The sequence below is a fragment of the Coregonus lavaretus genome, assembly GCF_964263955.1.
Source record: "Coregonus lavaretus genome assembly, chromosome: 24".
NCBI classification, from domain to species: Eukaryota; Metazoa; Chordata; class Actinopteri; order Salmoniformes; family Salmonidae; genus Coregonus; species Coregonus lavaretus.
The window spans coordinates 19,348,345-19,370,175 of NC_140011.1; the positions used below are offsets into that span (position 1 = coordinate 19,348,345).

General features: G+C 48.7%; 1 protein-coding gene across 1 annotated transcript in view; it reads right to left on the reverse strand.

The window, feature by feature from the left end:
- Positions 1-2,115: 2,115 nt before the first annotated feature.
- Positions 2,116-21,831, reverse strand: part of LOC311100004 (splicing factor, suppressor of white-apricot homolog) — a 134,662-nt gene continuing 114,946 nt past the window's right edge. The window contains exons 14-18 of the mRNA XM_084140734.1: positions 13,962-14,302; positions 10,320-10,466; positions 9,653-9,799; positions 8,241-8,313; positions 2,116-2,975 (exon numbers count right to left, since the gene is read on the reverse strand). Of these exons, the coding sequence (XP_083996860.1) occupies positions 2,910-2,975; positions 8,241-8,313; positions 9,653-9,799; positions 10,320-10,466; positions 13,962-14,302 (774 nt within the window). The 3' untranslated portion in view covers positions 2,116-2,909. The remainder of the gene's footprint in view (positions 2,976-8,240; positions 8,314-9,652; positions 9,800-10,319; positions 10,467-13,961; positions 14,303-21,831) is intronic.

The following is a 21,831-nucleotide window of genomic DNA, read 5'->3' on the forward strand; positions in this document are numbered from 1 at the left end:
GTGTGTGAGAGGCTGGACCAGGGCCTCAGTGGGATGATACAGTCGAGCGTGACAGACACGGCTCCCAGCTCCCTGTCCCCTGCTGGGACACGCATATCTGCTCCCTCATCCCAGGGCTGGCACTATAAACCTGCTCAGATGCCTGTGTGTGTGTGTGAGAGAGCGAGATAAAGGAGTGTCCCTGTGACCTCATTATTTAAGCCCTGGTAACCACTGTCTTCCCGAATAACTGGACAACTGAACAGATCTTCAGCCACAGACAGACCAACCTGTGGGCTTTAGCTTTAAGGTACTAAAGGAAATGACACATCATACTGAAAATCGTCCGTGGGCAATTCAACATGTAATCGTCAGGAAATAAAAAATTTAATAACGTCTGAAGTTCTGTGGTCAGCGGCGATAGGACGGCTCCCCGCTGGCTCCCCGCTGGCTCCCCGCTGGCTATGCTTTTAACTGTTCGTCTGCACGGTCTGCTTTGTCCTTAAAAGTGGGAGCATACAGTGCCTTCGGAAAGTATTCAGACCCCTTGACTTTTTCCACCTTTTGTTACGTTACAGCCTTATACTAAAATGGATTTAGCTAAAACAGGTTTTTTGCAAATGTATTAAAAATAGAAAAACAGAAATACCTTATTTACATAAGTATTCAGACACTTTGCTATGAGACTAAAAATTGAGCTCAGGTGCATCCTGTTTCCATTGATCATCCTTGAGATGTTTCAACAACGTCATTGGAGTCCAACTGTGGTAAATTCAATTGATTGGACATTATTTGGAAAGGCACACACCTGTGTGTCCCACAGTTGACAGCGCATGTCAGAGCAAAAACCAAGCTGAAGGAATTGAAGGTCCCCAAGAATACAGTGGCCTCCATCATTCTCAAATGGAAGAAGTTTGGAACGACCAAGACTCTTCCTAGAGCTGGCTGCCTGGCCAAACTGAGCATTCGGGGGAGAAGGGCCTTGGTCAGGGAGGTGACCAAGAACCCGATGGTCACTCTGACAGAGCTCTAGAGTTCCTCTGCGGAGACGGGAGAACCTTCCAGAAGGACAACAATCTCTGCAGCACTCCACCAATCAGGCCTTTATGGTAGAGTGGCCAGACGGAAGCCACTCCTCAGTAAAAGGCACATGACAGCCCGTTTGGAGTTTGCCAAAAGGCACCTAAAGACTCTCAGACCATGAGAAACAAGATTCTCTGGTCTGATGAAACCAAGATTGAACTCTTTGGCCTGAATGCCAAGCGTCACGTCTGGAGGAAACCTGGCACCATCCCTACGGTGAAGCATGGTGGTGGCAGCATAATGCTGTGGGGGTGTTTTTCAGGGACAGGGAGACTAGTCAGGATCGAGGCAAAGATTAACGGAGCAAAGTACAGAGAGATCCTTGATGAAAACCTGCTCCAGAGCGCTCAGGACCTCAGACTGGGAAGAAGGTTCACCTTCCAACAGGACAACGACCCTAAGCACACAGCCAAGACAAAGCAGGAGTGGCTTCGGGACAAGTCTCTGAATGTCCTTGAGTGGCCCAGCCAGGTCCCGGACTTGAACCCGATCGAACATCTCTGGAGAGACTTGAAAATAGCTGTGCAGCAACGCTCCCCATCCAACCTGACAGAGCTGGAGAGGATCTGCAGAGAAGAATGGGAGAAACTCCCCAAATACAGGTGTGCCAAGCTTGTAGCGTCATACCCAAGAAGACTCTAGGCTGTAATTGCTGCCAAAGGTGCTTCAACAAAGTACTGAGTAAAGGGTCTGAATACGTGTAAATGTGACATTCCTTTTTTTTTTTTATAATAAATTAGCAAAAATGTATAAAAACCTGTTTTTGCTTTGTTGTTATGGGATATTGTGTGTAGATTGATGAGGGAAAAAACAATTCAATCAGTTTTAGAATAAGGCTGTAACCTAACAAAATGTGGGAAAAGTCAAGGGGTCTGAATACTTTCCAAAGGCACTGTATATGAATGTATTTTTATTTAATCTATTTATGCTATGGTAATATATGTTCATTAATTTCTGACCATAAAATCAGTTTAATGGACTTAAAATGAGTGGGAAGGTGACCCCTGGCCTTTCTGTACCCAGTCTCCACCCACTGAGAACATAACACTGTGCTAAATCATCATTCAAACTTTATTGATAGTTTGTGTTAGAAAGCAGATTTACAAATCAGCCCTGTACAAACTTAGAAACACAAATTGAAGACCACACACTAGAACTGAGTGACAGGTGACAGACAATGGAACCAAAGACCCCAGGCTTCAAACTGACCTGGCAAAGTGAGAGAGAAAGAGAGAGGAAAACAGAAGGGGATGAATAGAGAGAAAGTATGAGAAAGAAAGAAACGTAACAATCCTTCACAGAAGGATATCATTTAGGCCCTCTGTCAGCTGCGCAATTATGCCGCAAAGATCTCCATCATCACTTTGGAGAAAATTATATATATTTTTGTTGTCGAAAGAGGCAAGGTACTTCATGAATTATTTCCGTGCTTTGATGCTCTGTTGTCGTTATTCATGCCAAAAACAGATGTCGGGAACAGAGGCGTCCAAACTTTGGCAGGCTGCGTGACCATTGCTGTGATGCAGGCTTTCTCTCGACAGCTAGAACAGTCCCATGTAGTTGCTTTAGGAGCTAACCTACTCTGCTCTCAGTTGCAGAAAATCCTTTACATCTACTGCCATTCGGAATATACTGTAGATACACTCAACCAATTAAGTAACAAAGTAAGATTTTAAAAAAAATAGAGGAAGATAAAAGCTGAAGTGTTCAAGGCAAAACGCGGTTCCGACAAAATGCGCTGCCTGATGATTGGCCAAGGGCCTTTAGCTGGAGGCTGTCGTCATGGAGAGGCAGACGTGGTAAAGGTCCACCCCTTTTTCAATCAGCTGCTAGAAAGCCACGCCTCTTCAGGAAGTGTTGGGCTGGGGGGTCTTAGAGGCAGCCAGCATGGCACGTACTTTGGCCATCAGATCCTGAGAAGGAGAAAGGGAGAGAGAATGGGAGAGAGGGGCAGAGAGAGGGAGAGATAGAGGGGGAGAGAGAGAGATGAGAGGAAAGATAGAAACAGACACACAGAAGGAGAGGGAGAGAGAGGGAGGGAAACAGTGAGTGAGTGTGCCATATAAAATACCAATAATGAGGACAAGAGGAAACGTCTTGATTAAGAAGCCTATAGTCCTATAATCTGGGTCCATTACTGATGCCCGCAAATGTCTACTCTCTCAGAGAGCCTTCCCCAACATCACAATTCAACACAAACACAAATCTTCCTCCCTGCCACATCTTTCAACTTGGACAGCTTAATGTATTCCTGACTATTTATGACAGTGGGCTATGGGACAGCTTCTCAAAGTGAACGCAGTGGTGGTGGTCTGGGTCGTTGAGAAGAGTACAACCTGGCCAGTGACCGTTAAAACAGTGGGAAGGAGGTGCAGGACGACCTCAGCAATTTGAGACAGAGTGACAAACAAAAGGCGGTATGAATAATGGAGTTAGTGTCAGAGTGAATGATGTGAGAGTGGGCTTTAAAACAGGGCTGTTCCTGAAGCCTCCACAGTTGCTGCTTCATTCAGGTGAGAAACACGTTTCTCTCTCTCAGGGACGTCTAGCACCTGACTCTGGGTACTGATGAGAGAGATAGGGAGGTGTGTTTTAAGTAGGTATGAGTGTAAGAGAATGCGGGAAAGTGTCAAAGACAGTGACGTGTACGAGTCAGAGAGTGTGAGAGAACGTGTAAAGTGTGTGTAAAAGACTGCAGGAAAGAGTGAGGCTGGCATGTACTTGGGTGACCGTGACAGAGAATGCTTATATCGTCCAAACAACTTCATCCGAGGTGTCGTCATACTCCCAGGTGAGGTGTCGTCATACTCCCATCCAAGGTGTCGTTATACTCCCAGGTGAGGTGTCGTCATACACCCAGGTGAGGTGTCGTCATACTTCCATCCGAGGTGTAGTCATTCTCCCATCCAAGGTTTCGTCATACTCTCAGGTGAGGTGTCATCATACTCCCATCCGAGGTGTCGTTATACTCCCAGGTGAGGTGTCGTCATACACCCAGGTGAGGTGTCGTCATACTTCCATCCGAGGTGTCGTCATACTCCCAGGTGAGGTGTCGTCATACTCCCATCCGAGGTGTCATCATAATCCCATCCGAGGTGTCGTCATACTCCCATCCGAGGTGTCGTCATACTCCCATCTGAGGTGTCGTCATACTCCCATCCGAGGTGTCGTCATACTCCCATCCGAGGTGTCGTCATACTCCCATCCGAGGTGTCGTCATACTCCCATCCGAGGTGCTGTCATACTCCCATCCGAGGTGCCGTCATACTCCCATCCGAGGTGCCGTCATACTCCCATCCGAGGTGCCGTCATACTCCCATCCGAGGTGTCGTCATACTCCCCTCCGAGGTGTAGTCATACTCCCATCTGAAGTGTCGTCATACTCCCATCTGAGGTGTCGTCATACTCCCATCCGAGGTGTCGTCATACTCCCATCCGAGGTGTCGTAATACTCCCATCTGAGGTGTCGTCATACTCCCATCTGAGGTGTTGTCATACTCCCATCTGAGGTGTTGTCATACTCCCAGGTGAGGTGTTGTCATACTCCCCTCTGAGGTGTCGTCATACTCCGATCTGAGGTGTCGTCATACTCCCATCTGAGGTGTCGTCATACTCCCAGGTGAGGTGTCGTCTTACTCCCAGGTGAGGTGTCGTCATACTCCCCTCTGAGGTGTCGTCATACTCCCAGGTGAGGTGTCGTCATACTCCCAGGTGAGGTGTCGTCATACTCCCATCCGAGGTGTCGTCATACCCCCAGGTGAGGTGTCGTCATACTCCCATTCGAAGTGTCGTCATACTCCCATCCGAAGTGTCGTCATACTCCCATCCGAAGTGTCGTCATACTCCCATCCGAAGTGTCGTCATACTCCCATCCGAAGTGTCGTCATACTCCCTATTCCCTTTAAAAGCAGCTCTCTCAGCTTCATTAGGCGAACAGAAAAGCCAGTGGTTGGCAGGAGTATATAGAGTCATCCAGGCATGTTCTCACTCTGAGCATCTTGATCTTTGGCATCAGAAGAGAGAGGAGGGCTATGCCTGGATAAAGGCCTGTCCTACTCTGCCCTATACTACCATACCCTGTCCTGGTCCTGGCCAGCCATCAGCTCTTCTGTAAGCTTACTGTAATAAACAGTACTAATCACACCGCTGACAAGCTGCTGTCACAACATGTCACTCAGCTCACACACACACACACACATCACATCACATCATACACGCACACACAAAGACACAGGCACACACAACATCACTCTTCGCACGCACGCACGCACGCACACACAAGATTACATCAGAATTAACAGAGGTGTTTTGAGGATGGAGTGATTAGTGAATGCCGACTCAAACATGCAAAGTAAACACACAGGAAGACAAAATACATGCAGAAAAACACATGCATCCGCCAGCACACACACGGTCCCCATGCACACTCCTAGCTGAGCCTGGCAATGAGACAGCCATTTCGGTTGCAGACATGGTCTAAAAGGAGCCTAATGAGACCATTCTCTGTAGAGGACCGTCTCACCAACCAGCACAGTAAACAGAAGGAGAGCTCAGCCTCACACCAACCACCTCTCTCCTCCAGCAGCGCTGGGAGAATGAATGAGGTCCATGAGCAGAGAGAGGGGACAAAGGTTCATCATGAGCCTGGTGATGAGTGAGTGAGAGAGGGCTGGGTGAGAGGCAGAGAGAGAAGGCAGAGTAGGCAAGCTCTCGGAGGAGAATGAAAAGAAGAGGAGGGGAGGCAGAGCACAAGAGCTCAGATTACAGTATCAAGGCCGAGAGGGGGATGAGTGGACAGGGTTTCAGGGCCAAAGAAAGAGAGAGGAAGGGATGCTGACACTTTAATCAGTGTGAAGTGTAAGGGGAGTGAGTCTGTGAGCGGTGAGGGATATTGTTTGTGATAGAGGGATCACAGATTGTGAGCCAGGGGTAAAATTGTGTGTGTGTGCGGCAGCGAGAGGTCCATCTGGTCAGTTTGTGATGAGGAACAGCTCCTCTCACACATTTCGTGGCCCGTGGCCAGACAGCAGAGTGGCTCCGCTCCAAATACCAGCTCACTTACTGGCAACTGTAGGCTTTACACAGAGATGGGCTATACCTGCAGGCAGGCCCTCTCTGCCTCTGCAGCCAAACCCACTCACTCCATTTACACTATCAGAATCCATCATTCACTACTGTCAGGATATTTGGAGCTGATCCTACACTGTAGTCATTCTCTTTGGACTGCATTCTACAACACATTTACTCCATTCCAGGTCCAATCTGGGTCCTCACACCATCCAGTTGATCCTTATTCAGTGTCCATTCTTGTATAAGGTACTGTGATGTTTTCTACAGCTTCAGTGGTCTTTATTCTTTGCCAATGTCATTCCATTGAATTTTACATGTCTAGGGTCGTTATCTATCCTCAGTCCATGTCCCATTCTCTCTACCATTCCATTATTTTAATCTTTACAAGTCTGTATGTTAGTCTCCTCTAACTCTGTCTGTCCATCTCTATCAATATGTTTCTCGATCTCAACGACTGTGTCTGCCTCCACCATTCAGTCAGTCACCATTCAGTCTGTCTGGTCCTCTCCTGACCGCAGACCAGGATAATACCCTGCGAGGGAAGGAACAGGGAACGCTCTCTGCTCTCAAAATCACAGCCCACCCCCAGCCATCCGTCATCTGTCACACAGCGCATTCAGCCAGCTTCCGCAATGAAGGAAAAACAGAGTTCAAAACTCGCCCCAAAATGCTACTTCTAATTTTAAAAAACATTACATTTTTTGAGTGAATTCATCATGAACTAAAGTCATCACGCTGATGGGGCTGGCATTAAAGTTAATGAAGTGGCCAGGGACGATGCATGTACAGTATGTCTGAGTGCGGAACAAATGTGGGGCGTTCCAAACAGCAGTGCTGCTACTCTGCGTAGCGGATAATGGTATTTTCATTCAGAGATGGCTGGGTGCTGTCAGCTTTACCTTCACTGTATGCCTCGGATCCTCCTCCAGAAAACTTCCTCATGCCCTGAACAGAGCAGGGCCAGGGAGAGGTTTCAACCACTCTCTCCCATGCTCTGTTTTTCTCATTTGACCTATGCCACTGCCTCTCATTCTCTCTTTCCCCCCTCCTCTCTTCCTATGACCCATCCTGCTCTCTCTCTCTACTTCTTCCTCCATCTGTCTTGATCTTTGTTGGTGGTCTGGGTGTCCACAATACACAGGCCACTCTGACTCTACCGAGGGCTGCTCTCCAGGTACTCCTCTCTCTGACTCCCTATGGAGGTGCTCCTCCTAGGCCAACTGGCTGGCTTTATGAGGGGTTGGTGACAGCCTAGAGTCAACCTAGAGGCGTGCTCCGGCATCAGTAGAGAGAGAAGGACTATGTCTGGATAAAGTCCTACTCTCTTCACTAACTGTAAGTCGCTCTGGATAAGAGCCTCTGCTAAATGACTCAAATGTAAATGTAAATGTAAATGTAAACCTGTTGATAAAACTTCAATAGATCTCTCTAATGGTCTCCTTTACAGTATGGCTTCCCCCAGACTACCAATATGATAAACTCCCTGTTCCTGACTCATAGCCCTGTTGCTGAACAGGAAGTGTGATCCTACCCAGAGACAGAGACGAGATCCTCTCTCGCTCTAACCCAACAGCCTGCCAGAGGAGTGACCAGTGGAGGGGGCGACTGTGCAATAAAAGCATATGTCATTAAAGCCTCTGTAATGTAAACTAACTTGCCTTAGCGGTCAGCTGCTGCTGCAGCACCAAGACAGGAGAGAAATGAGAGCGAGAGAGCCAGAAACACCAGGACAGGAAGCTAAACACAACAAATAAAACACCCACATGCACTTCAACGACCACAGAGGAGGGATGCTAAATGTTACCCGAGGGCAGAGATCAGCTGCTCTGAGCCCACAGAGATGGAAGATGGAAACATGTAATCGCTGCTGGGATCAGTGTTTTGAAATATCTGAGCAGTGTGTTCTGTATAATGCGGCTGCCACGAGGGCTGGAATGTCCTTGGAACCACAGTCCCTATTTGTGTCTCTGCTAATAATGAGCGGATTCTGAACTGATTATATGGACAGAGGGGTCCTCATCCTAGATCAGCGCTCATACTCTGAAAAGCTTTGTGAATATGGTCCCATGTTGATGTACATACAGAGACAGTGAAGAAGAGGTAGCTACCTGAGTGATTTTGGACTGCATGGAGGAGACGATGGCTGTGGGCACTTGTTTCTCTTTCTCCCGCGAGCCGTCCCTGAAGATAGAGAGAGAGCGAGAGGAAGAGCAAGAGGGAGAGAGAAAGATCATGTGAGGGGGAGGGAGAGATGGAGAGATGGATAAAAGAGAGAGATGAAAAAGAGAGGGATGTCAATAGGATCTGTATATGAAAGGTCTTTCTACAATATTTATGGTGAGCGCTGTAAAACTGGACAGACGAACAGAAAGATAAAGAGAGAGAGGAGGGACGGAGAGAGAGAGAGGGAGGGAGAGATCGGCCCCTTCTCAAGAAATAGAAGATGCTCATCAAAGTTTCACTCGTCGGAACACACACGACAAGAACATCAGCCGAAAAACTAATAAATCAATCACAAAAGCAGCGAGAGCTGTGTTTTCCAATATCCCCTCACAGAAGTTTTATTCATATTCAAATGAAAATAATTTAGGATACAAAAGGATAGAAACTATATTTCCCCCCCATCTGAGCAGACGTGATTCTGTGCTTCCACAGCTTTCATGTTCCATTCAACAGTTCAGTTATCTTGGCCAAACCAGGCACTACTTCAGCTTCAGAGACAACAGCGTCAGAACGCCCTGGTTATGTCCCAAATGGCACCCTATTCCCTACATTGTGCACTACTTTTGACCAGAGCTTTATGGGCCCAGGTCAAAAGAAGTGAACTAAACAGGGAATAGGGTGCCATTTGCGATGCAACCCCTGTCTAATGCAATGAACACGACTGCAAAACACTTGTGAAAACTCAAAAGGAAAAAATTGGTTCATCAGCTTTGATAAATCCTATTATTTCTTATGGGACAGTTTGATAGCCTTGTTTGTCTGTAGAAAATATAATATTTAACAGATTATTTCTCATTCTGGGGTACAGGTGAGTGTGTGTGCCATCTGGCCAACTCAAGAGGGTCATTGATTCATAGCATTATATGTTCAGTCAGGTATTTGATTTGATTCGCCAATGGTGACAGCTAGTCTTACTGGGGTCCGACACAACGAAACAGACATCACAGACAAAATACTTTACAATTTACATACATTTATAGGTAGCCTACATTAATTGGACATGGCCTGCACTGAATTATGGTCAGGTGCTAATGTCTTGTAATACATGTTCAACCAAAGCACTTCAGTGTAGTCCCGTGTAGCTCAGTTGGTAGAGCATGGCGTTTGCAACGCCAGAGTTGTGGGTTCGATTTCCATGGGGGGCCAGTATGAAAAAATAAATGTATGCACTAACTGTAAGTTCTGGATAAGAGCGTCTGCTAAATGACTAAAATGTAAATGTAATGTCCCTTCCTTCCATCCTTCCTTCTTTCCTAGATGTAGTGTATAAACAGCCTGGTGAGGTGTTGTGCTTTACCTGGAGAGGCTGGAAGTGGGGCTGGTGGGAGGGGAGGCGCTGGGGGACTTCTTGGCTCTGCTGGGGGATGAGGAGGGGGAACAGGAAGAGCCCTTGGTCTGGAGCTGGCTCTTAGAACTCTTACTCTTCCTCTTCTCATGAGGGGACCTGGGAAGGAGGGAGGGATGGATAGAGAGTTATAGTGAGTATTGGGACAGTGACAACTGTTTTGTTGTTTTGGATCTATACTCCAGCACTTTGGATTTGAAATGATACAATGACTATGCGGTTAAAGCGCAGACTGTCAGCTTCCCTTTGAGGGTATTTTCATCCATATCGGGTGAACCGTTTAGAAATTACAGCACTTTTCGTATAATGATGAGTGAGAAGGTTCAGTACAGAGCCAAATATCAGTACAGAGCCAAAACAACAAAAAATGTGTCACTGTCCCAATACATTTGGGGCCCACTGTACATGGTGAAATTGCCCTAACCATTTCAGGTAGTAATGGATTGAGTGATACAACAAAGACAAACAGTGAGTGAGAGGAGGCCTATAATGCACTCACAGGACTGCTGTAGCTGAATCTGCTACAGTGAATACAGAAATGTCATTTTCTCACAGCATTGATCCACTGTTTCCATGGTTTCACCATTACCAGTGTTTCCACGGTTCCCAGCAGCCCTACCTGGATCTGGAGTGCCTCCTGGGCAGAGCGGGGCTCTTGCCAACGCGATAGGCGGCAGTGCCGTAGCGCTCCCTCTCCCTCTCCTCACGTCTCCTTTCGGACGAGTGAGCCCTTCTGTCCCTCCTCCCAGGGGACTTGGAGCGAGACCTGCAGACAGACACAGGGCATGAGAGATGGATATGAACACGGAGATGGGAGAGGGAGATAGAGAAAGAGAGAGTGGTGAGAAGAGGGGACACCGAGAGATGGAAGGAGAGAGGTGGGAAGAGAGGAAAACTCTAAACAACACAAGGACATTAAATATGCAGTATATTCCGCAGTGCCTGGGGCCTAACCGCTTTTCTCTAGCGGTGAGCACTGAGGAGAAACTAATAACCAGTGAGGGTGTGAAATACTCAAGCAGAGGGGAAATTGCCAACTTTTTAACCAGCAGCTGGTCTCTGGGGCTGACCTGTCCTCCTACACCCCAGCTTGCCCTAACTGCTCCCTGGCCACCTCAGTGAACCCCAGCCCTGTACTCTGACCTCTACTGCTCTGTACCCACCTCTCAGTTTCATTATCAATCAGAGTACTATTCCTGGGGCTGCTCTTAGTTAATGTAGTGAGATAGAGGGCAAATAGGAAATACATGCAACATAGAGTTATCCACTTATAAAGTAGAGTTGACCACTGTTCACTTCAAAGAGGTTTAATGTTACCCTCCGTTGCGCCAGCTAAGCTCACTGCTTTTCTTTTATCCTACAAGTAAGGAGGAGAAGAGCCTGGGTCATAATCTGTGTAGTAAAGGCCACTATGTAAATGTCAGTGTCTACAGAGTGGTTTAACTCACAGAGGTGGCAGTCATTGCCCCGGTCTGGTCAATACTCGCCACATTACCCCTGATAGATGAACGAGACGTAACGATGTACAGGCCAGGCCAGGCCAGGCCAGGCCCATCCCTCCCCCCCCCCCCCTCCCTCTCTCGCTCTTCATCCCCCTGTCTGTCTGTCCCCCCTCGGGCCATAGCTCTTTATAATACAGGACAGCCATTACCATGGTGATTCAGTCGTTTCACATCCCACTGTCAAGGGCAATAACGACACCAAATGACTCTCGCAATAATAAGTGACAAAAATTAAATTAAATTTCTCCTGATTTAAAATGTCACCCCCCCCCACCCACCAGCTACAAATTAGTGTTTATTCGAGAACACTAGCGTACGTGCACGTCTGGATACACTCTCACACAGTCACAGAGACACATATTTCATGCACACGCACAAACTGGCCACACACAGATGAACATTTAATACTTTGCAGCTGGGGACACAGTGGACCATTGGACGAAAGCCAAATTTGCCCAAGGATAAACAAACAGACAGGTCATCCTTGGATATCAGGGGCTGAAGAAATGACAAAGTGAGCAAAAAGGAGGTTGTCAGAGGAAGGGCTCAACTTGAGGGCAACTGTAAATTCGGGGTAGACATTCCCTGCATCCCCCCTCATTATCTGTCCTGTATGGACGTAGTTGACCCTTCATGAGTCCACGGGGGCCTCTAAACTCTGCAGGTAATGATCTCACACTGGCCCCTGGGGCCAAGGGCCTCAAACACCCAGGGGTGCAGGGGCTAAGGATTGGGGCATGACAGGCCTGTCAATGACTACAGATAACGTCAGAGGGCTGACACAACAGAGGTGACCCTGATACTGTGGGACAGGATGCAAATGATGGACAGAGAGAAGGGAGAGAGGAGGGGATGAGAGAGAGTGTGTGAGAGAGAGAAAACAAGAGACAGAAAAAGACAGAGAAATGGTGGGAAAGTAGTAGGTCAGTTAATGGACAGCAGCAGTCCTGCTGATGTGTTAACAAGGGGGCACCCCGACACACACAGAGACAGAGAGACAGAGAGAGAGAGAGAGAGACAGAGACAGAGACAGAGAGAGAGAGAGAGAGAGAGAGAGAGAGAGAGAGAGAGAGAGAGAGAGAGAGAGAGAGAGAGAGAGAGAGAGAGAGAGAGTGAGAGAGAGAGAGTGAGAGAGAGAGAGAGACACAGAGACAGAGACAGACAGAGAGAGAGAGACAGAGACAGAGACACAGAGAGACACAGAGAGAGAGAGAGAGAGAGAGAGAGAGAGAGAGAGAGAGAGAGAGAGAGAAAGAGAGACAGAGACAGAGACAGAAAGAGAGAGAGAGACACAGAGAGAGAGAGAGAGAGAGAGAGAGAGAGAGAGAGAGAGAGAGAGAGCGAGACAGACACAGAGACAGAGAGAGACAGACAGATAGACAGAGAGAGAGAAAGAGAGGGAGAGAATGAGGAAGAGAGAGAAAAGGGAGCCCATTGGGCTGCTAGAGACTGGAGAGGAGGAGGGGCAGGAAGAGTAGACGGGACACGAGCAGAGTGAGCTGCCAGTTTAATTCAGTCGTCAGCCACCAGACCCAGACAGATTGAGAATGCGTCTCAAATGGCACCCTATTCCCTATATAGTGCACTACCTTTGACCAGCGGCCATAGGAAATAGGAAGCGATTTGGGATGCACTAATACAGACATGCAGCCAGCCAGCCAGCCACCTGCAGGAAGGATCCATTCCCTCTTTCTCAAGGTTAGTAAGGGAGACCTTTAAAACGCTGGGGATTGAAATGGGGGAGTGATTGGCAGGGCTGATGTCTGCACAACCCTCCGAGGTTCCCCACTGTAAAACCAGATTAGACCTTTCAGATGCTCCTCGTCCTAAAAAACGGCAGTTGTGTCCCAAATGGCACCCTATTCCCTATGTAGTGCACCCATTGGTCTCTGGTCAAAAGTAGTGCACTATGTAGGGAATAGGATCCATTTGCGATGCAGTCTGGATCAACGCTGTAAAAGAGTAGGAGCTCACTGCCTCTTCCAGCCTCTCAACACTAAAATCCACTGACTGATTCTGTGACTGCTCATTATCAGGGATCCATTTCACTCTTCCAGTCAGATTTCGCCGCAGCCTGAAAAAAAAAGGTTCATTTGACTTGCTCTGCAAAAAAATCAAAGAATAAATGGAGGAAATTTGGCATGCTTGCACATTAGAGGATTGCAATCTCTGACACAAGGCTCAGTGGATGCCCCCTTCTCAATCCAAGCCCTTTAATTCACATACTGTAAGTGATTTAAAATGTCGGGCAGAAACGATTCAATCTCAGTGAAATTACATTTACGCTTGTGAGGATGACACAATGAGGCTGTCGTAATTACAGCAACTCCAGCCGCTAATAATGCAAATTGGCCGTGATTTCCAAAAAGAGAGTCAGAGGAGGGGGAGATAAAAAAATTCTAGATGAAAAACTTGGAGAGCGTGTGGAGGCGTCGGGAAACTACAGAGAGGAAGCCAACAGGTTGCAGTGAAGCCGGATGAAACTCTCAGTTTCACAAGAAAGTCATCTAGTTGATACCGCCAGCCAGCCAGAAAGCTACTTGCCTCATTAGGCAGTAGGCACCAGCTACTGCAGGTTCATAAACAGAGCAGCTTTATCTTTGATGAATTATGTTCAAAAGTCTGAGCTTTAGGCCATCTTAGGCCATCTTCTATTGCCCAATGTGTAATGACAACACCTATTCAACTGTAAAGGCCATGGGTGTGATGAGAGAGCCATAGGACCAGGTTGTTGTGTGGATAGGGGTTGGACCACTCACCTAGACCTGCGGGCCATTCTGTAAGCGCTGGGCAGGGCGTGCTTGGTTTTAGACCGTGACTGGGAGCGAGAGCGCGATCTCGACCGTGACCTCTTCTTGTGTTTCTTCTTCTTCTTTTCTCTGTCGCCCTTCTCTCTGTCCCGGTTCTTCTCCGGTCGTCTGGAGGTGGAGGAGGATGATGAGGAGGGTAGCAGAAGGGAGGAAGAAGAGGAGGGGGGCTCTTTGCTTTTGAAGGCACTGGCGTCAGGTGGTCTTTGATCAGCTGGGTACACATGTGCTCTAGAAGCCAGAGGAGGGGGGGCTGAGACAACGGGGGCCACTGGGACCTTTAGCAGCTGTGGCTAGAATAGAGAGAAAGAGAGAGATAGAGAGAAGGAGAGAGAAAGAGGAGGGGGGAAAAGAGGGCATGTTAATGACAAACAGACATATGCACCTTCGGGCATTTTCTAGTTTACCAGTCCAAGAAAAACCAAACGTATTGATTGATGCAACCCAATCAGAACTTTTCCCTCTGAAAAAGAGAGGGCTGAGGAGAGAGAGAAGGATGGAAGGAGAGAGAGAGCGAGGGAGGGAGAGAAAGAGCGAGGGAGAGAAAGAGCGAGGGAGAGAAAGAGAGAGAGCGAGAGGCGAGGGGATTCACAATTGCCGCGTCCTGTATTTGTGCATCTGCCGACAGATCAATAGGAGCAGCCACTGGCTTAAGGTGATCTGGGAGACGCTATCTAAATTCAGCCTGCGTCTCCAATCAATGTTGAGTGTGTGTGTGTGCCTGTATGATTTTGTGTTTGTGTGTGTGTGTGTGCACTTGACCGACCCAGGTAAGAAGGCTAAGGCAAAGCCCTGGGGCCGTGCGCTCCTAGCTCTGTCCTCGGGTCATAATTACTGCTCGCCGTGAGTTGGTTCTGGTTGGTTCTTCCCTCCCTTACTCCGTTGCTAATTAAAAGATACTGGCTGGTTACACAACACAATGCAGCCTGAAGGCTAGCGCCCTGCCCTGCCTCCCTGGCTTACAAAACATAATTGGCCCTTCTACATTGTCAGCACCAAAGTGCCTCTAATTACTTCAGTATGTGTCTGTCTGGTTAAATTAGGTCTTCTTCCCGCCACGGGATCCAACATCACAACTGGGCGGCAATCAATCAATGTAGCGTCACAAACGTCCACTTCGCCATCGTGAGGAGAGAGACATTGGGTTTGTGTGTGCAATAGTGGTGACTTTGGGTACGGAAGTGTTCATATGTGGAACAAGAAAGTGTGTGTGTGTGTGTGTGTGTGTGTGTGTGTGTGTGTGAGTGAGTGAGTGAGAGAGAGAGAGAAAGAAAAAGAAAGAGTGTGAGTGTCAGAATTTGCCGCAGTATCTGCAGAGACTCAGCTCCGGCGACAGTGGGTCAAATGAGCTCTCAGCAGCCTCGACTTAACCAGGACACAATGTCTTCTCTTAACAGCATATTTATAACCTACCCTGTCCCAATTAATAGTGAAACAGGACTACTTATTTTCCCTCTCCTTCCTTCTTCCTTGCTTCCCTCACGTGGAGAGAGAGAGAGACATCTCCCATCCTGCTCTAGAGAGCTCACAGCATTGGAGGAGAGGAAAGGAAAAGGGGAGGAGGAGAAGATGAGAGAGATGTGTGTTATTGGCTTTGATAAAGTTTTCGGTATCAGTATTTTCGGTGTGATGCGGTACGCTGCGGTGGCTCAGGGCAGATAATGAGGAGGATGTCTGGGGGGATTTTTCAAGGAGCTTTTGGGTTAAAAATAGCATGACATTTGGGCAGGCTTATCCCCCAGGGCCATGGGGAGAGGGGGAGAGGAGAGAGTGTGTAGGCTGCCCTCTGTGAAGCACACCTCCACACTGGAGAGACATGTAGTGTGTGGGAGAAGGGGACACAGAAAGAGAGGAGGCGGGAGATGGATAGTGTGTGTTTGAGAGAGGGATAGTAGAAGAGGGAGATGGATGGAGAGAAAGAGGAACACAGTCAATCAAGAGCAAGATAGGGTGTCAGAGGGACAGATATTGAGCAAAACATTTGAGCGAGGGCAGACAGGGGAGAGCGAATGAGAAGGGCGATGAGAGAGAGAGATGGCGATGAGAGAGAGAGCGAGAGGGCGATGAGAGAGAGAGGGCGATGAGAGAGAGAGAGGGCGATGAGAGAGAGAGAGGGCGATGAGAGAGAGAGAGAGGGCGATGAGAGAGAGAGAGGGCGATGAGAGAGAGAGGGCGATGAGAGAGAGAGAGGGCGATGAGAGAGAGAGGGCGATGAGAGAAAGAGAAAGAGAGGGCGATGAGAGAGAGAGATGGCAATGAGAAAGATAGAGAGGGCGATGAGAAAGAGAGAGAGAGAGGGCGATGAGAGCGAGAGAGGGCGATGAGAGAGTGTGATGAGAGAGAGAGAGGGCAATGAGAAAGATAGAGAGGGCGATGAGAAAGAGAGAGAGAGAGGGCGATGAGAGCGAGGGAGATGAAAGAGAGAGGGCGATGAGAGAGAGTGTGATGAGAGAGAGAGGGCGATGAGAGAGAGTGTGATGAGAGAGAGAGAGAGGGCGATGAGAGAGAGAGAGAGGGCGATGAGAGAGAGAGAGAGGGCGATGAGAGAGAGAGAGAGCGATGTGCGAGAGCGATGAGAGAGAGAGAGCGATGAGAGAGAGAGAGAGCGATGAGAGAGAGAGAGCGATGAGAGAGAGAGAGCGATGAGAGAGAGAGAGAGAGTGCGATGAGAGAGAGAGAGGGCGATGAGAGAGAGAGAGGGTGATGAGAGAGAGAGAGGGCAATGAGAGAGAGAGAGAGAGAGGGCGATGAGAGAGAGAGGGCGATGAGAGAGCGATATGCGAGAGAGGGCGATGAGAGAGAGCGATGAGAGAGAGAGGAAGTAATGAGAGAGAGAGAGGGCGATGAGAGAGGGCGATGAGAAAGAGACAGGAGAGAGAGAGTGTAGCCAGAATCCACAACTCTCTGTGTGCAAACAAACTGCTCCAGGTCACCTTGCCTGGAGAGAGAGAGAGAGAGGGCGATGAGCGAGAGAGAGAGGGCGATGAGAGAGAGCGACGAGAGAGCGATGAGAGAGAGAGAGTGATGAGAGAGAGAGAGGGCAATGAGAGAGAGGGCGATGTGCGAGAGCGATGAGAGAGAGAGAGAGAGTGATGAGAGAGAGAGAGGGCGATGAGAGAGAGAGGGCGATGAGAGAGAGAGAGGGTGATGAGAGAGTGATGAGAGAGAGGGCGATGAGAAAGAGAGAGAGGGCGATATGAGAGAGATAGGGCGATGAGAAAGAGAGAGGGCGATGAGAGAGAGAGCGATGAGAGAGAGAGGGCGATGAGAGAGAGAGGGCGATGAGAGAGAGGGCGATGAGAGCGAGAGAGCGATGAAAGAGAGGGCGATGAGAGAGAGAGAGGGCCATGAGAGAGAGCGATGAGAGAGAGAGAGGGTGATGAGAGAGAGAGAGAGAGGGCGATGAGAGAGAGGGCGATGAGAGAGAGAGGGCGATGAGAGAGAGGGCGATGAGAGAGAGAGGGCGATGAGAGAGCGATGAGAGAGCGATATGCGAGAGAGGGCGATGAGAGAGCGCGATGAGAGAGAGAGGAAGTGATGAGAGAGAGAGAGGGCGATGAGAGAGGGCGATGAGAGAGAGAGGGCGATGAGAAAGAGAGAGGAGAGAGAGAGTGTAGCCAGAATCCACAACTCTCTGTGTGCAAACAAACTGCTCCAGGTCACCTTGCCTGGAGAGAGAGAGAGGGCGATGAGCGAGAGAGAGAGGGCGATGAGAGAGAGCGACGAGAGAGTGATGAGAGAGAGAGAGTGATGAGAGAGAGAGGGCGATGAGAGAGAGAGAGAGAGCGATGAGAGAGCGATGAGAGAGAGAGAGGGCGATGAGAGAGAGAGAGGGCGATGAGAGAGAGAGGGCAATGAGAGAGAGAGAGGGCGATGAGAAAGAGAGAGAGGGCTATATGAGAGAGATAGGGCGATGAGAGAGAGAGGGCGATGAGAGAGAGGGTGATGAGAGAGAGCGATGAGAGCGAGAGAGCGATGAAAGAGAGGGCGATGAGAGAGAGAGAGAGGGCCATGAGAGAGAGCGATGAGAGAGCGATGAGAGAGAGCGATGAGAGAGCGATGAGAGAGAGAGAGAGTGATGAGAGAGAGAGGGCGATGAGAGAGAGAGAGAGGGCGATGTGCGAGAGCGATGAGAGAGCTATGAGAGAGAGAGAGGGCAATGAGAGAGAGAGAGGGCGATGAGAGAGAGAGAGAGGGCGATGAGAGAGAGAGAGAGGGCGATGAGAGAGAGAGAGGGCGATGAGAGAGAGAGAGGGTGATGAGAAAGAGAGAGGGCGATGAGAGAGAGATAGGGCGATGAGAAAGAGAGAGGGCGATGAGAGAGAGGGCGATGAGAGAGAAAGAGAGGGCGATGTGCGAGAGCGATGAGAGCGAGCGAGCGATGAAAGAGAGGGCGATGAGAGAGAGAGGGCCATGAGAGAGAGAGAGAGAGCGATGAGAGAGAGAGAGAGAGGGCGATGAGAGAGAGGGCGATGAGAGAGAGAGAGTGAGAGAGAGGGCCATGAGAGAGAGAGAGAGCGATGAGAGAGGGCGATGAGAGAGAGTGTGATGAGAGAGAGAGGGCGATGAGAGAGTGTGATGAGAGAGAGAGCGATGAGAGAGAGAGAGAGAGTGCGATGAGAGAGAGAGAGAGGGCGATGAGAGAGAGAGAGAGAGGGCGATGAGAGAGAGAGAGGGCGATGAGAGAGAGGGCGATGAAAGAGAGAGGGCGATGAGAGAGAGGGCGATGAAAGAGAGAGGGCGATGAGAGAGCGATATGCGAGAGAGGGCGATGAGAGAGAGCGATGAGAGAGAGAGAGGGCGATGAGAGAGAGAGAGGGCGATGAGAGAGAGAGAGAGCGATGAGAGAGAGAGAGAGAGAGAGAGTTTGATGAGAGAGAGAGAGAGAGGGCGATGAGAGAGAGAGAGAGAGAGAGAGAGAGAGAGAGAGAGAGGGCGATGAGAGAGAGAGAGAGCGAGAGGGCGATGAGAGAGAGGGCGATGAAAGAGAGAGGGCGATGAGAGAGCGATATGCGAGAGAGGGCGATGAGAGAGAGCGATGAGAGAGCGATGAGAGAGAGAGGAAGTGATGAGAGAGAGAGAGGGCGATGAGAGAGGGCGATGAGAGAGGGCGATGAGAGAGAGAGAGGGCGATGAGAAAGAGAGAGAGGGCGATGAGAAAGAGAGAGGAGAGAGAGAGTGTAGCCAGAATCCACAACTCTCTGTGTGCAAACAAACTGTTCCAGGTCACCTTGCCTGGAGAGAGAGAGAGAGAGGGCGATGAGCGAGAGAGAGAGGGCGATGAGAGAGAGCGATGAGAGAGAGTGATGAGAGAGAGAGGGTGATGAGAGAGAGAGAGGGCGATGAGAGAGAGAGAGAGGGGGCGATGAGAGAGAGGGCGATGAGAGAGAGAGAGAGGGCGATGAGAGAGAGAGAGGGCGATGAGAGAGAGAGAGGGCGATGAGAGAGAGAGGGCGATGAGAGAGAGAGGGCGATGAGAGAGAGAGGGCGATGAGAGAGAGCGATGAGAGCGAGCGAGCGATGAAAGAGAGGGCGATGAGAGAGAGAGGGCCATGAGAGAGAGAGAGAGAGCGATGAGAGAGAGAGAGAGAGCGATGAGAGAGAGAGAGAGGGCGATGAGAGAGAGGGCCATGAGAGAGAGGGCCATGAGAGAGAGAGAGAGCGATGAGAGAGGGCGATGAGAGAGAGTGTGATGAGAGAGAGAGAGGGCGATGAGAGAGTGTGATGAGAGAGAGAGAGGGCGATGAGAGAGAGAGGGCGATGAGAGAGAGAGAGAGGGTGATGAGAGAGAGAGAGAGGGCGATGAGAGAGCGAGAGGGCGATGAGAAAGAGAGAGAGGGCGATGAGAAAGAGAGAGGGCGATAAGAAAGAGAGAGAGGGCGATGAGAAAGAGAGAGGTCGATGAGAGAGAGAGAGGGCGATGAGAGAGAGGGCGATGAGAGAGAGAGCGATGAGAGAGAGAGGGCGATGAGAGAGAGGGTGATGAGAGAGAGAGTGTAGCCAGAATCCACAACTCTCTGTGTGCAAACAAACTGCTCCAGGTCACCTTGCCTGTTGCCATACTTTAATTTTGGGCCACTCCACTAACTCTGAAGCACCCAAAACTTTGCCTGCACTTTGCAACACATCCCACCCAGTGACGGCTCAAGCTCTGCCATCCACTCTTAATACTCTTTAATTAGCTGGCTTTGACAGACTCAATATGTTTACAAGTAAACAGAACTACATCTGAAGATTGTGCTCTGGCTCTATAATCAATCAATAATTCACACTTGTGGCCAACTCTGTGACGGCTTCTGTTACAACAGCAAGAAATTGGCTGAAGCAATAATGGGCTAGACCCTGCGGTTCTCCTGGTGTTTCAGAGTTTAGAGGTGTGTGTGTGTTTGGGAGCGTCCCTGTGGAATGTGAGAGGAGGATAGGGTGGATACAGAACTCTATAAACACAAACTGTGACAGCCAGGGAAAACAAGGCAATCAAACTGCCGTCCACACACACGCACAGCACTGTATCCTAACAATCCCAAACAGAACTCTTTGTTTCTGGACATTTTGAGCCTGTAATCGAACCCACAATTGCTGATGCTCCAGATACTAAACTAGTCTCAAGAAGGCCAGTTTTATTGCTTCTTTAATCAGCACAACAGTTTTCAGCTGTGGTAACATAATTGCAAAAGGGGTTTTCTAATGATCAATTAGCCTTTTAAAATGATAAACTTGTATTAGCGAACACAGCGTGCCATTGGAACACAGGACTGATGGTTGCTGATAATGGGCCTCTGTACGCCTATGTAGATATTCCATTAAAAATCAGCCGTTTCCAGCTACAATAGCCATTTACAACATTAACAATGTGTACACTGTATTTCTGAGCATTTCTAAGTGACCCCAAACTTTTGAACGGTAGTGTATGTATATATATACAGTCATGGCCAAAATTGTTGGCACCCCTGAAATTTTTCCAGAAAATGAAGTATTTCTCACAGAAAAGTATTGAAATTACACATGTTTTGCTATGCACATGTTTATTTCCTTTGTGTGTATTGGAATAACACAAAAAAAACAGGAAAAAAGCAAATTTGACATAATTTCACACAAAACTCAAAAAATGGGCCGGACAAAATGATTGGCACCCTTAACTTAATATTTAGTTGCACACCCTTTGGAAAAAATAACTGAAATCAGTCGCTTCCTATAACCATCAATAAGCTTCTTACACCTCTCACCCGGAATTTTGGACCACTCTTCTTTTGCAAACTGCTCCAGGTCTCTCATATTGGATGGGTGCCTTTTCCCAACAGCAATTTTAAGATCTCTCCACAGGTGTTCAATGGGATTAAGATCTGGACTCATTGCTGGCCACTTCAGAACTCTCCAGCGCTTTGTTGCCATCCATTTCTGGGTGCTTTTTGAAGTATGTTTGGGGTCATTGTCCTGCTGGAAGACCCATGATCTCGGACGCAAACCCAGCTTTCTGACACTGGGCCCTACATTGCGACCCAAAATCCTTTGGTAATCCTCAGATTTCATGATGCCTTGCACACAGTCAAGGCACCCAGTGCCAGAGGCAGCAAAACAACCCCAAAACATCTTTGAACCTCCACCATATTTGACTGTAGGTACTGTGTTCTTTTCTTTGAAGGCTTCATTACATTTTCGGTAAACAGTAGAACGATGTGCTTTACCAAAAAGCTCTATCTTGGTCTCATCTGTCCATAAGACGTTCTCCCAGAAGGAATTTGGCTTACTCATGTACATTTTGGCAAACTGTAGTCTTGCTTTTTTATGTCTCTGTGTCAGCAGTGGGGTCCTCCTGGGTCTC